The sequence below is a fragment of the Perca flavescens genome, chromosome 8 (genome assembly GCF_004354835.1).
Source record: "Perca flavescens isolate YP-PL-M2 chromosome 8, PFLA_1.0, whole genome shotgun sequence".
Taxonomy (NCBI): Eukaryota; Metazoa; Chordata; class Actinopteri; order Perciformes; family Percidae; genus Perca; species Perca flavescens.
The window spans coordinates 8,671,133-8,686,671 of record NC_041338.1 but is presented as its reverse complement, the minus strand read 5'-3'; the positions used below and the strand labels follow the sequence as shown (position 1 = coordinate 8,686,671).

The 15,539-nt window shown below is 38.7% G+C and overlaps 1 protein-coding gene across 9 annotated transcripts in view; it reads left to right on the top strand.

Annotated features, from left to right (window-relative positions):
- Nucleotides 1–8,177, top strand: part of ccdc73 (coiled-coil domain containing 73) — a 32,693-nt gene extending 24,516 nt beyond the window's left edge. For 6 of the 9 annotated variants that reach the window (XM_028584787.1, XM_028584786.1, XM_028584789.1 and 3 more), the window contains 7 exons: nt 711–930; nt 1,078–2,564; nt 3,591–3,731; nt 5,137–5,236; nt 5,422–5,558; nt 7,010–7,095; nt 7,633–8,177. In XM_028584787.1, coding sequence (XP_028440588.1) covers nt 711–930; nt 1,078–2,564; nt 3,591–3,731; nt 5,137–5,236; nt 5,422–5,558; nt 7,010–7,095; nt 7,633–7,810 — 2,349 coding nt within the window. In that variant the 3' untranslated portion in view covers nt 7,811–8,177. The remainder of the gene's footprint in view (nt 1–710; nt 931–1,077; nt 2,565–3,590; nt 3,732–5,136; nt 5,237–5,421; nt 5,559–7,009; nt 7,096–7,632) is intronic. The other 3 variants (XM_028584791.1, XM_028584790.1, XM_028584793.1) reach the window with 3 other exon arrangements.
- The last annotated feature ends 7,362 nt before the right edge of the window (nt 8,178–15,539 follow it).

Here is a 15,539-nt window from a genome sequence, read left to right as displayed (position 1 = left end):
AAAGCTATTTCAGGGCTGTCCTGACAACCATGACAACATGTTTTTTCTGGTTAAAATTAATTAATAATGGTACCTGGTGACCTACTGAACATTGATAAATTTTTCTTTCACATTAAGATAGATGTAATCATTCACTTGGTCCTAAGCAGATGTAAGTCACATCTGCCTACTATGCCTATAAAGAAGCATCTGCTTGACAATGTTATACTATCTAGAAGTGAAGTAAGATAGTCTAACAACAAAGATTGTATTTATTTATTGATTGAGGTATTGCTATGGTCAGTTTGGAGGCTGTGGTGTTGTGTTGGATTCCATTACACTTGTTTTGAAAAACAAAACTGAAAAAAGCTGTTGGAATGCACTGACACATCCATAATGAACTATTGAAAGTTCAGGGATTGAGTAGCCACAAGTTAATCTGACTACATTATTTTTCCTTTGACAGTTGAATATAGGACTGGTTAGGAAAGCCTAAAATGAGATGCAGTTTGTTAGTAAACTGCGCTCTTATATGTGGTGTCATATACCGTAACAAATGTGTGTGTAATTTTAGCTAAACATAGTAAACTCCAACATGTGTGGTCATCTGCTCAGCCCAGTGCTATTCACCATCCATGTATTGTGCCACAGGTGGTGGTGTTGTGGTAAAAAGGGGCAATAAAAGCAATTGTGCATCCTAAGCATGTGACTTTATATTTTTCTCTACACAGATGAGAGAGAGCAGTCAGAGCCTCAGTGTTTCTACAAAGGTCTTCCCCAATATAGTGGAGGAAATCAGAGAAGAGGAAACTCTTAATGAACCCATCTCCAGCTCTGAGCTGCCTGGCTTTGGCAATCTGCAGCCCTTGGCCTCCAGTCAGACCAAAAACCCAGACTGTCTGGAGGACACCGGAGCTGTGACTATGCTAGTTGCCACTAGAGCAACTGGAGGTCAGCCATCAAAATACAAACCTACAAGACACACAAGCAATTTACTGACAAACTACAAGATATACTTTTATTTAATAAGATATTGCATTTTTATGAACAGTACAATTTAAACATCTGTTCAAAAATGTTTTTTTTTTTCTTCAACAGAATCAACTGTATCAAGTCCTGGTTACAGGTCTATCGATGGATCAGTAGACTTACTAAGCAAAGAAAAGAGTGACGAAGGGAATGGAGAAATGAGTGAGAAAGAACAGGGATGGAAAGATGATGTGAAACAAGTAAAAAACAACAGAGAAGAAGGGGAAAGATTTGAGGAGCAGCAGTGGAATAGAGAAGAAGTCAAAGGAGAAGATGTGAAGGAAGGAGGAAGGGCTGGAGAAAAGAGAGGAACGCTCATGGCCCAAACAACAGATAGACAAGACTGTAGCCAGGGGTCAACAGAGGATGCAGGGGACCCCAAACAGCCTGAAACAGAAAAAAAAAATAGAGCAGAACGGGAAGGGACATATGGAGCACAGGAGAGAGGAAAGACAGGGCTGCACACAGCAGAAACCCAGATACCAGCCCAGACGACTACTGATACAACTACCAAGAAGAGCAACACACAGCAGTTCATTGACTTCATGGACACTGAGCCACCACTGGCTGCCTGTGAACCCTCAGACTGTTCACTAAGTCTCTTTCAGAAAATCAGTGAGGATGCTGACTCCAGCCATGTGAACAAAGGATATGAGATTAGGAGAGAAGTACATACCGTTTGCTCTGATGAGCACCAAAGTGTCGATCTTGGGCCAAACTTTGTCATTCAAGATGTGCAACCCCTCTGTCATGATGAGGACCAAACCTTTGCAAAGTCAGTTCCTCAGCTGCCAAGTCCAGTTCATCAAGTTTCTGAGAAGACTAAGGAAGAAAAACCATCCAACAAATCAGCAGCCAATATACCCACTGAACCTTCTGGACCTCTGAATCAGTCAAGTATTTGTAGCTCACAGACCAACAGTGCACCATTAACTGCTCAGTTGGATGGTATTGTCAGTATCCAAGAATTCGAGACAACTACAACACAAACACAACTTAATAATCCGTCTGACGTTACGAGCGACATGAAGCAAACAGATAAAATGTGTGATAATGAAGAATGTGTTTTAGTGACAACAATGGTTGAATCACAAGCATTACCTCAAAGTCAGGTAACTGCTAATGATGATAATGGATATTCTAGTGCATATAAGAAGGAGGAAAGTCAGTCAAATGTAGACACATGTGAAAACAATGCCTGGGAGACTGCCCAGGAACTTATGGAAAAATCTAATTTGAAGGATGCCTGTGCTGATATCACGATGGATTCTGTGAACCTTGAATCTTGGGTTGAGACTGGCAGCTATCAGGAGCACATGGAAAATGACCAAATAGAAGACGTAGGAGATGCAAAGACAACTAAAAGTGAAACAGTTTTGAAGCTGTCTGTCCATCCAAGTCACGAGAGTAATGCATCACCAGAGACTGGCAGCAAAAAATGCTATGAGCAGTCTCCAGCAAAAGAATTGCTGCTTGATGAAACTTTTGAGTTGTCTCTGCCCAGCAATAAGACTTACAGATCGTCATTTGACTTGGGTAGTGCTCAGAGAAAAACAGTAAGTCACAGAACTATGTCTCCATCCTACATCAGTTTGTTCAGGTATTACAATTAAAACATGCTAGCATTACTGTAGTGGCAGCATGTTAAAAACCTTCCTCGCCACTTCTTGCCGGATGTAAAGACTTCTGACTCATGTAGACCCCTCTGTCCAACGTTAACATGCAAGGCTATCCAATGATGACGAGACAGAGTGAAAAAACGGTTTATTCCACCGATATGATAAAAATAAATATCCATATGCAATGCTGGATTATTAAAACACTGACCCTGTGCTGAAATTGACATTCTTATAACCAAAAAGACAGTCTACAATCTGCAGTCAGAAAAATTGTTGGTCCACATCCTGCTCTGTAGCTTAACATACACTAGCTCAACTTAAAGAAACCAACCCAAAATTGTCCAATAACAGGACAGCCTAGTGGAGCACAAGTCTTAATAGGGCAAAACACATCACATTGTACAACATGACCAGTTACCTGAATTCTAATGTATATTACATATTTTAAATGGCCTAACACAATTTACTTTTGCAATGGGAATAAAATACAACATCTGTAAACAATACAACATAGCCCTTACAATTACCATTTAGTGGCCTTCAAGAGAGCCTTAAAGGTGAATTTGTATTGGTTGTGGTAAACTTTTACTCGCTAACTTTGCAGACATTTGGGCATGCAGCTTTTCACAGCTTTATTATAAAGTATAAAGAGCAAACTACAATTATATTTTTAAGCAAAAATAAAGGTTAAATGAACACTAACGTATCACGCAAAATGTCAGATGTAAACATCCTTGGAAGACAAGGTGGCCCAACTGATGGAGAACTACGCTGCTTCCAAGAACAGATGGGACAAAGGGGTAGAAGAAGAATTGTAGTGCGACAGAAGGCAGTATGATAGTGCCATTTTTATTCTACAAAAGAGAACCATGTTAGTAATTAATTGTTTTTTATCATACTGAAACATCTGAAAGGAACGATAAGTTCTTTTTAAATTTGTATTTGTTGGTTTGTATTAAACAGAAGTCAATGTTTCTGGATTGCATCAAGAGTGAGCAGCAGGACCTTCAAGCAGTGAAAGAGGCTTACAACGAGCTCCATCAGGGACACACTGAACTGTCCTCACAGGCCAAAGTTCAGGCTCAGCATATATATGAATTGGAGGTACACAGTGCTTAATTTGTAAAGTGGTAGGTCCCGGAGCACAGAGGGGGGGTGGATCCGGCGACTCAAAACGGGGGTTGGAGGTAACGAAACAAAAAAATAAAAATTACACTGCCTAGTAGCTTCTCTGACTAAAAATACCTAAACAACGCTGTGTGTACATCAGGGCAATGTTTATTTTTATTTCAGAACATGCACTGCATCGGTGCAAAATCTAAAAAAATAAAATAAAATACACTGCAACAATTGTTTTCACAAGCAGCGATTATCCATCGGACTATTAAATTAACCAAAAAACCCACCGTGGTCTCCACGTTCTTGATCGGCAGAAAAGTTTTTTGCTTGTTTGGGATCCGACTGCGTATTTGAACAAGTTAAGCAAACTTTGTTGTCTTTTTGACATTTTTCCCCTGAGTTAAGTGAGGCTATAACAGCAATCTCAACCAGCACAAGCGCTTGTCACTAAAAGTGCAGCGCCACGCTGTTGAAGTGTCTCCCCTCCCTCCGTCCCTCTCCCCCCTCTGTCTTACCCTGAAAATTCACCTCAAAACGCATCGAAAATGCAAACACAAGATTTTTGTGGACATTCAATGGGGAATAAAGACTAACAAAACAGATAACAACATTGAACGCCAGGCAAACAGCAGTTAATTTTTTTCATTTAGGCGATTCATTTTTCCTAAAAAAGGTTCCGGATCCAAAGTCGGAGGTGCCGGAACATGTTCCGGTGTGTTACGGCTCAAATTAAGCCTTGGAGGTACAGACAGACACAAACACATGCATAGTGACCTATTTGTAACCAAAACACACAGAAGTTAAGTAATGTTACCAAAATTCGATGAGTAATTCATACAAAGAGAAAGCTATTTCAGGGCTGTCCTGACAACCATACATGTTTTACATACATTTATTTATTGATTGAGGTATTGCTATGGTCAATTTGGAGGCTGTGGTGTCGTGTTGGATTCCATTACACTTGTTTTGAAAAACAAAACTGATAAAAGCTCACATCCATAATGAACTATTGAAAGTTCAGGGATTGAGTAGCCACAATAACTACATTATTTTTCCTTTGACAGTTGAATATATCACGCAAAATGTCAGATGTAAACATCCTTGACCTTTAATACTTTTACATTGCAGTTTGAATCATCAATTTCAATTGAGGTTTTCATTTTCAAATAAATGGTTTAGATAATTGAGGTAAAACCCACCTGATCATCTAATTGCTCATGTTGTATTCTAAACCTGTGTCTACAAGTATCATGGTAAATGTGTTTTAAGCACAAAACAATTTTATATTATTTATATATATATATATATATTATTATTATTAATGGATACAGTATGTGATCAGTATTTTTATGATGCTTGTTTGGTCTCTATAAAACCTTTGTTTTTTCAGGGATCCCCTATGTCTGAGCAAAATAAAAGTGGTTCTGGTGGACTCCTCAGACATCCTGCCAGCACAATACCCATGTTTCTAAAAAGCAAGCACAGCAAAGGTGATTGTTGCATTTTTATGATCCATTCCATTAAAAGGGCATTATGTCATTGTGGAACACAGTAGTACTGCTCCACTGCTGACCTCTTACATAGTGAACTTGGTGTACATCTGTATTTCATACCGTCGCTAATTATTCATTCTTACCCTCTTGCTGTTTCTGCCATCTCACCTCATTCTTCCTAGTCCCCTTGGTGATTAGCAGGGCGTCGGATCTGTTGAATGCCTCCAGTGTCTGTGGAGCTGCTGCTTCCACAAGGAGACAGCAGGGAGAGTGGAAGGCTCTGGGAGAGACCTTCAGAGAGACAGCAACAGCAGACATGGTCAGTTACAGAACCTATTATGAAGTTCGAAGCTGCTCTTTTGCGACTTTTTCACGAAATGATACTCAAAGTTTACGAAGCTCCACACACTATAAACCGCCAACTTGCATGGAAAGGACCTCAGCTTGAAACTGATCCCAATATTACAGGCATCAAGTAAAACAACACTTCTGATTTACATGCCCCTATATCGCCTATGATGATAGATGTATTAATGACTCACTGTATGATCTCAACTTGCAGCTATGGAGAAAATTTTATTTTAACTGTTGAAGCCTATGTCCAAGTATATTTCATCACAGGAAAGCCACAACATTGTACTGCATTACGACTTGATGCTGAACAGCAGGAAATGGCCACAGTATGATGTTCACATAGAAACATATGAGCTGCCTCAGAGGAAGTTACAATGACCCCTATACAATATTTTCTGACATTACCATCATCATCATATAAATTGGTTTGAGGTCATTTCTGTTCCACAGATTCTAAGCTTTATCATTTTATAAACTGTGTCTGAGTGGACCCCAGGGGAAATTTGTGCTAGAGCTTAATGAATAGGTCTGTCATATCAACCTGAAATGTGCTCACAAGAACTAGACAGTATAATGCTTTTTCAACATTTTTGTGGTCCAGAAAACCTAGAATGTAAGAGCAAGCAAACATTAGCTGAGGCTAACACATTTAACCGAATGTACAGAATATTTGACAGAGATTTAGGACGTATAAAACTTTGACAAATCTTAAGTCAAGTGTTGAGTGAAAGGATGTAGCTGATGTATGCTGAACTCATAGATGTCCTGTAGACAGCCAGACAGACAGAGAATGAATGACCTGTGGAAGAAAATCTACCTAATGACGCTTGGGTACCTCTCCTCTCTCACTTACTCAGTCTTTATCCATCTCCTCACTCTCTCTCTTCCTCTCTCACTTCATCATCCATCTCTCACTCACTCACTTTCTCCATCCTCTTGCTTGCTGTTTCATTTTTTTCACTCTCACACACTTTCATTCTCTCTTTTGTCACCATCACCGCAAACTGTCACTCTGTGTTTTATAAGATCCAGGTGCTGGCAATTGAGGGAGATAGAGTGCAACATGCCTAGGGTATGAGAAAAACTGGTTTGATAGTTTAACAAATTGTAGTGAGGGCCAAAGCCTTTATTATCTGCAGACTCTGAACACTGGGAACGTCACACAGAGTTCAGTCTGGGCCTGGCTACTTTCTCTGGGCTGGATACTGTTACATATCAATTGCCACTGGTTATTGTCTGCCCTGCATTTGTTTATCGGTTAAAGTTCCTTTTACTCAAAAATGTTGGCTTCCTCAAGGCACTGAAGTTTGAAAAAGAATTAATCCTTTCACAGCATTTTCTTTAAAGGCTAAATTGAAGTTTACAGTAAATGTTTGAGCTCTACTATTTGTACTTTTTGGTGTCATTTTTACGTAGGACAGCAGAGCTTCTGTGTCAGTTACTTCTTTTCCAGTCTCCACATCCATCACAGTCAGCAGCCTGTCATGGCCAACCACCCCAGGGTAGGTCCATTTACCATACACAAAGAGGACCCCCAACCTTTGAACCAGAATATATGTTGTACTTTGGAGTTTTTATTTTTAATTTTGAGGGGAAACCTTCCTTAAAGCTAAAAACATAACTTCACACATAGGAAGTCATTGAACTGATGTTCGAACTACAGCAGATCATTCACAATCACCCTAGTGATGTGTTTTCATTTTGTTGCTGTGAATACACAGCTATCTAGCTGAATGACAATGTCCTTGACCGACTAGGTAACTTCTGTGATAATTCATCATTCACCAAAGTGATGAATTAAACACAAAATTAACCTAGGATGATATAGATTTTGTAGAATTTCTCAAACCGTATTTATGCAAAGCAGAGTTGATTGGTATTGTCAGCCAAAAAGGTAGTGGTTACAAAATATATTTCATATCACATAACAAATTTCAGTTTTAACTCATTATTTAACAATGAGTGAAGGTGATTTCAAAATGCTTTATGTCAAATGTGTATCTCTCTAGTATAATTGCTGTTGTTTCTCCTTACACCAGGTGTAGCAGAGCTCCTACCTCAGCTGTAGGTCCTGGTTCAGAGTCAGATTGGGAACCCTCTTGCTCCCAGGAGAGGGAAAACCAACAGTCATCGTTCAGAGCCCATATCTCCAAAATCGAACAGTTCCTCAACACAGAGAGGCTCCGTCTGCCCAAAAGACGAAAAATTGAAAACTAAACCACAAAATGTACTGTTCTGTTGAGGGATGCTACTGTATCTAGTTACACTACTAAAGTCTTCTGTAGCACTTATTTGGTAAATTGAGCAGAGCCTTACCTGTGGAAAATTGTGCAAAGGTTTCTAGTTGTTGGCTTAAATCACTGCCTGTTCACATTACTGTTATGAAAACATTTCTTCAGTTTTTTTAATGGAAAACTGCTCTGTTCATTTGTTGTTTTATTGACATGGTGTATTTGTAGATAAGTAGGAAACGAGGGGATTGATTATTCCACTGGAGGTTTATACATTAATCTTGATATATTTTAAAGATTTTATTTGAACACAGTTGTGTGTGTATGAAGCAGTGTTGAAATGTATGCATTGGCATATAAACAAGAATAAAACATTTGGCTTACATTTGGATTTACTTTTGCTGTTGTCAGTTGTATCAGTTGTTTACAAATAATAGATGTAGAAAGTACTGTGTTATCACTTAGCAGTAGATCATTTTCTGATTCTGATTTGGTCTAACCCTGATATGTTCTTCTCTGCACAAGAACATTTTAATCGAAAAGTACAGTTCAGCCAGCTTTCTACTACTTCACTAGTCTGGCTCAATGGTTGTACATTGCTGGGATCAAGCTTGATATCAACCGGTTTTATCCTTCCCTCTCCCGCTATCGGTGCTTATCGCCGCCCAGGACAGTTGTGATTGGTTTAAAGAAATACAACAGCCAAAGCGTTTTTTTTTACCTATCCTAACCTTACTCCATTGCTGACACCGCTCTGTGGAGATGGATTTGGCTATGCAAGACTACTGAATCACTGACCAGAGCAACATAACTTGGCACAGCAAACCCTACAAACAACTGGCTGTCCTTTATAGGCAAATGTATTGAAACAACAAAACGGTTTGCGTTACATTTGGTTTGGTCATGCATTTCACAGCAAACGGCGAGATAAATAAACCGTAAAGGCCAAGCACTGCTGTCAGTTTAAAAGGCCTGTAACTGTTAACATGTTAATTAACATTAATTAGCGTCATGGCCAATCAGGGTTGCATGTCTCAGAGGAGCTTTAATTGTGGAGGCACCATTGGTTGGCACCATGTTCTGGTTACTGCTGCTGCTGCTGTTGTTAAGGAAATTACAACTTGGGACACAACTGGTCAGAATTTGTCATCTATTAACATAATAAGAGATGACAATTAGCACCCACTCCACCAACCCTAATTAACAAAAATCAATTAGCAAATTGAATTAACACATTATAACAAGCCTCTCGTTAACTTTATGTTCCTTGCTAGGATGATGGAGGAAAGAACATATGGCCCTATGTTAGCACGAACCCGCTGACCACAGATGTCTAGCTTGCTACACATGTACTGTAGTTCATATCTGATGTACTTTAATGAACTAACAAAGCTTTGGGAAGTGGGCTGGAAGAATCACACGGTATAATAGAGTTTTGGTTAAGTAAATATTTCTCTGAGCTGAGCAGTAGAGGCAGAAATTATCTTACTTCTCCTTGGATTAGCTCACAGGATGATGTAGCAGGTTGGATGAATAAAAAAAGTGACAGTACATTTATTCAGATACGGAAAACCCAATGGTAGACAAAAGCCAGCTCTTCGGCCATCGAAAACAAGAACATTTATGCTAAACTCTGGCTAATATATTAACATGTACATGCATTGCAGTCCTTTTGTCATTCATATCTTTTTTTTAAATCTCTTCTTAAAACTAATTTTTAATGTATTAACTGATGGTATTGTAATTGCTTTTCATTAATTTATCTAAATATATGTTTAATCCTTTTTCAGATTGTATTTATGTATATATATTGTAACTTTGTTTTTGTAAAGGTGCTATATTAATATTATTATTATTAATTTACAAGCTCAGCAAACTTTGATGGCTGTATGATATAGTGTATGCCTTGTCACAAGACTATGCAGGTGGATTTAGTATTTGACCAAACCCCTTTATGAAAGAATGTATCCCAGTATCCCAAAAAAATTGACTGTACTAATATAGCACTTTTAGCTCAGTTTCACCACTCATCTGTGGTGGTTGTCACTTGTTCTATAGCGACCAAAATTGTGGCAGAAAATGTATGGAAATTTACTAAGGTCTATGGCGGACTTTTGTTAGAAGGTCTTATTTTCAAATCTGCCAAATGAGCTACATAATACTGATGGTCTTTGGCTATGCACATTTCGGGTTTCAGTTAATTGGGGATGTGAACAGGGGAAAAAGGACTTGTGAAAAGTATGAAAGTAAATTAAAATACTTTTGTTTAAGAAATGTCAAACTACTTTCATGTTTTTCTAAAGCAGAAACACTAAAACAGAAACACAAAATCTTCTGTAACTGGCTGCAAAGGGGATCTACTGGTAAAAAGCCGTCCCTGTTGACTTGATAAAGAAAAAGAGACCTCCGCTCCCTTGAGCTCCCGCAAACATTCTGCTCACGTACTAAAATTAACAGTGCAAATTTTGATGGTGGCAGAAGGTCTCCGCTTGGTCCATCTTACTACACTTACTGATAATGAATACGCCTGAATGTTAATGCGCTCATAAAGAAATCTGGAGCGTTTGAGTGGCTCTGCCCACCACTGCTGACCCTTATCCTTATTGGGAGGAAGGGAGGAGAGGTGGGGGAGGTGTAGAATATAAAGAAGTTCATTTTAATACACTCACGCACACAAACACATACACGTTTGGTTTCTCTCTTACAGTTTCAGTCTCTTTCTCTCTCTTACACACACACACACACACACACACACACACACACACACACACACAGCCTGGGTTATGAAGTGTTGGAGCTTTGAAACAGTCAATTACCCTCCGGCTAGGGAGGATACCTGCTGTTAATTACTGCTCAGTGTTTTATATGGAGAGTAAATAAAGAGACCGCTGACATTCACATTCCATCAATGTGTTCCCCAGCACACACTGTATTGTGTGTGTGTGTGTGTGTGTGTGTTTTATTTGATGTTAAAATAACCCCTCAGAGGTGGGCAACATGGGAAAAAAAGACTTGTGTCTGTATGTCTATATTACCTGCTGTATCACTTGCTGTATTTCTGCAAAACAATAGAATAAGTATCTTTTACTGTGCTTAATGAAATATTTACAGTACATTTGTCCCACTTTATTTCATAGAAATGTAAACAGAGGTTTAACCCTTACATTGCTAAAATGCAAATGACAGCAGTTCAATGCAGTAATGGACAGTGCATGCACACACACAGACACCCCCCACCCCCACCCACCCCCCAGCTCAAATACAAAGGCCTATACAGTAAAAGAGCAGTCACAAGTTTGAATTCAAGCCTGATTTACTGCCCCATTTTATTGAAATTCTGTACATGAGAAGGGAGGAAAGCAATATATTTGCCAATCCTCCAGCTAAATGAGTTCCACCACTAAACATTGTTGAATATTCCAGGGTTATGGGGCCATGTTTTGTCATATTATACCTCTTTGCCTCAAAAGCCATCACAGTAAATCTGACCGAGAAGTCGTATTAAACGGTGCAGTACATGTCTTCTGAGACAGAGGCTGAGTGCAATCCTGGCACTCTGAGCGTACTCTGCAGTCTTAAAGTGAAGAAGTGCAGCTGCTCCCTTGGCCCTGTAAAAATACTTAAATGAGTAGATTATTAAGGAGGGAGCGGATTCTGCTCTTCTTACCTTACACTGTAGAATAGAGCCTACTTTTTTGTATTTTTCTGTACTTAGCAACTATTTTAACATGTATCAATTAAACATTTATAATGCATTTAAATGTAAGGTTAATTTCCTTTCTACCTGTGAAAACACCTCTTCTCCTTTTTATTTTAACTTTTTGGTTCCTAGGACATAAATATACTGAGTCTTAAAAGCCCATACCACTGTGTTTGCAAATTTCTAACTCTCAACTAGAAATGATGCATGTGTATAATATTTTACTATTGTTCTGGGCAACCTTCGGTTTCCATTTATTTCTGTCTGATATTAAAATCAATTAGGAGACTTTTAAAACTTGCTTGAATTGTTTAACCCGTTGCAGTTAAAATCCAGTTATGGTCAATGTTGCATTATCGTTGATAGTGGAGTTTCAATTTAAAAAACTGAAAAATCTGCACTGAAATATCTCACCAAACATAATTGAACTTTGACAAAAATCAAAGCAGACGTGATGGATTACACACCTCAAGCAAATTTCAAGACTATTTTAATTTATTTCATACTGTTAGGGAATAAATGGAAACCAATTGCTGCCTGGAATAGTAGAAAAAGGACATAAAACAGCAGAAGCAAGAGTTGCACAAGGGTTATGTGAAAAGGGTTATGTGACTTGTTGTAAATGGACTAAAACATACAAAACCATGATATGGGCCTTTAAAGGTGTAGTTTTCTTGTAAATAATGAAGAATATATTAAAGTTAACAATATGAAGTTATCCGAAATAGGAGAAAAATAAAAAGATAAAGACTTGTTTTAGGATGACCACCTAATTGAAGTCACATCTTTTATCACAACGCTGTTCTGTGGCCACATTCATTGTGCCATGTACAGTGAAACAACACACTAATAGAGACAGAGCGCCCACAACGGGATTTTAGTCCTTCTGCTGAACGTGTCTTTTCTTAGCAGTACCATGACTGACTGAAACATTTCGTAGGCGCTTCCTTGGGTTTTGAGCCATGCCTTTACCTGTTACAGCAGAGTTGTCCTCTTCATTCCACAACGCTGCTGTTGTCCTTTCCTCAGCGATGACGTTAAAACACATCACTTGAACTTCTGCGTGCGAAAGTCGCCGTAATACACCATTTTGTAAACATAGCCATACTGAGAAATAGGCTACAGAGAGAGTTTTGTGGAGCTGATAGGCTTAATCAGCTTTGTAACTCATTTGGCAATGGCTTGAATGTAACGGACATTCATTTATGTAAAATAGTTTATATAGCACTATAGCTTTAAAGCTGCATTGTGGTGCACTAACAACAGGGTCAAGAACCAATACGTTTTTATAAGCTGCTGAACCGAAAAATTTAGCACAAAAGTGGATACAAGCGACTAGCAGGAAAACTGGAAAAACTTTGGGCTCCTGACACTCAGTTTGCCTAACATTACATGTGTAGCAACCATTTTGTCCCTAAGTCAAATATCCAAATGTCCATTTAGGCTAACTATATTTCATTTTTTGACAGTATGCAACTTGTGTCGTAAATCAGAAAGTTATGCAGTATTGTTATGTTTGAAAGTGCCTTAGCTTGCTAACACATACAGTAGCTAACATTAACCTACTAACAGGTCACATGTCCTCTCCAGGCAGCGCTGCCTGGAAGGCACGGTTGGGGGCAAAAAACACCAATAAACCAATATATGGCACCGTCCTTGTTTTTTCCCTCTCATCATTTTACTAAGCTACATGGAATACCTGTCTAAATCCATTCATCCCAAGCCAAATCTTTGTTTCTCCCATCAGCTAGGGAATATGTGTGAGTTTATAAACACAGTAAATCAGTTAACTACCCCTTTAACAGTTAAACACATTAGTAGAATTAAAAGAAAAGTAAACAATAGACATCTAAACTAAAACCTCTCAGTGTTTTATGGTTCTCTTAGCATAGCATTTCTTATTCTCAGGTTTGAAATATAGTTGTGCCATTACTCTTCTGTGGTCTGTATCTCTGCACATTTTTACTGCGGTGAAACCTCACGACGCTGATAAATAACGGGCTTCACCTTTTCTTAGCGAGGCTCAGCATGACTGACTGCACTCCTAGTCTCTCTGAGAGTAAGTCCTCAGCTGTGAATCACTTGTGTTCAACACACACCTACGCTCACAAGCACACACACAGTTTGCTCGTCTTTCTCCCGGCGAGGAGAGAGCAGAGCAGATAATCTCTGAAACGTCGGCCTGCTGTCAAAGGTCAGCAGAGTTGAGAGGTCGCCCTCCACATCATTTATAGGCTCCTAAATAAGCCCAGGCCTCATTCTCCAGCCAACTCTCCTGTTTCAAGCAGCTATCAGACATCTGCAAATTATGAATTGCATTAATGTCTGTGCATTGAGAGATCAGAGAAACGGTGAAAGAGACACAGAGCATTGTGGAAAGAAGAGATATAAATGAGAGACGGAAAACAGCAACAGCGTGCTTCCTGGTCATTTATACTTACCTCTGCTCCTGCACACTGTTGCCAACTAGCAGCTGTTAACTATGGCAACAACCAAGGGGAAACGTGAAACTGAGTAATAAGATTATTCATTACAACTTCTTCCATTTTGTACTTCTTAGCACTGATCTTCCAACCTTTTTCCGTATTGTTTAACCCCACTTGTCAACATCTGTATGCCAGACTCTTGGACTTTGCTTGTTTTCACAACAATAGCAGTTATAAGCTTTACATTTTGTCAACCTCATTATATTGAAGATAAAACTATAGTTCATGCTGTAATGTGATGCTATAAATTAATCAATTACTGAATGGGATATGATAGACTTTCAAAGACATTTCATTATTATCCAATTTAAAAGGAATTCAACTGAACTATAAGTCAGCAGCTAAAAAATACTGTACTACTCCAATGGCTTCATACTTCCTACATGTGTGTAAAGCGATGGCCAATGTGTGTACAGTGCAACCAATAAAATCTTTTTAGAAAAGGTTGTATTGGTTATTGTCTTTGGTGCAATACCCTATTATAAATTGCTTGAATTTGATTCAGAACAACTGCTGTACCAATGTATTGTTTTAGAGCACAAAAGTGTAATGCATAACAGCAAATAAACTTAAAAGGGTGCTGATATTTTGACATAAAGCCAGGGTCAGACTGCAGGAGTTTGGGGCCGATTCATGCCCGATTAACCCCTCCCGAGAATACAAGGAGAAATCTAAACTAGGACCTTGGTCGGTACAGATGTTCGGCCCAGATTATCTGGTAATATGAGGGATTTACAGATCCAGTTTCATACCTCCCACACTGCTCACAGTGCTGATCATTTCAAACTTATTTGATATTTAGGCATTTAAATCGCGATGATTATGATTACATGAGTCCCGGATCTGCTACCGGTGTTGCTAAGCAAGGGTTAACATTCTAACTCTTGAGGCTAATGTTAGCTAGCATACTACTGTTGACAAATATTAAAACTGACAGTTAAACTTTTACCTCCATATCTCGCTGAAGAGTGGACAACGCCCAATGCCCAACAACCATTTTCTTATCCAGACTCGTAAAGCCTTCTGCTTTTCTTTTCATTGCTCTCTTTGGCATTATCATCCTAATAATATCCTGTAGTGTTTGATGGGCCATTATTTTCAAATTTTATAGTGTGTGCATGTTTGAGATTAGACAAAACATCTGTGACGTTTCTCCTTATGTGCATGATGCAACCAGATTTCAAAATTGGTTAGGATTTTAAAACTCCTGTAGTCTGAGCCCAGTATTAAAAGAAGGTTTTCATCATGGCAAAAGATAGAACAAGTTAAAGTCAGATGCTTAATATAGTTCCCAACATGTTTATCCTTAAAGACACCAAAGTAGGCAACATTACATCTGTGAAAGGGCACATAGATGTTTATGTAAAATGCTTTACTTTTAGTATTAGCATTTACGACATTGTCTGTCTTAAAGGTATAACATGCAATGCTTTCCTGGAAAAAAAAATGTATCGACAAAAGTAATCCCTCTCAATCATCACTTATGACCCACTAAAAGTGTGTGGTGGTGTCTATATTTTCTCTTTTGT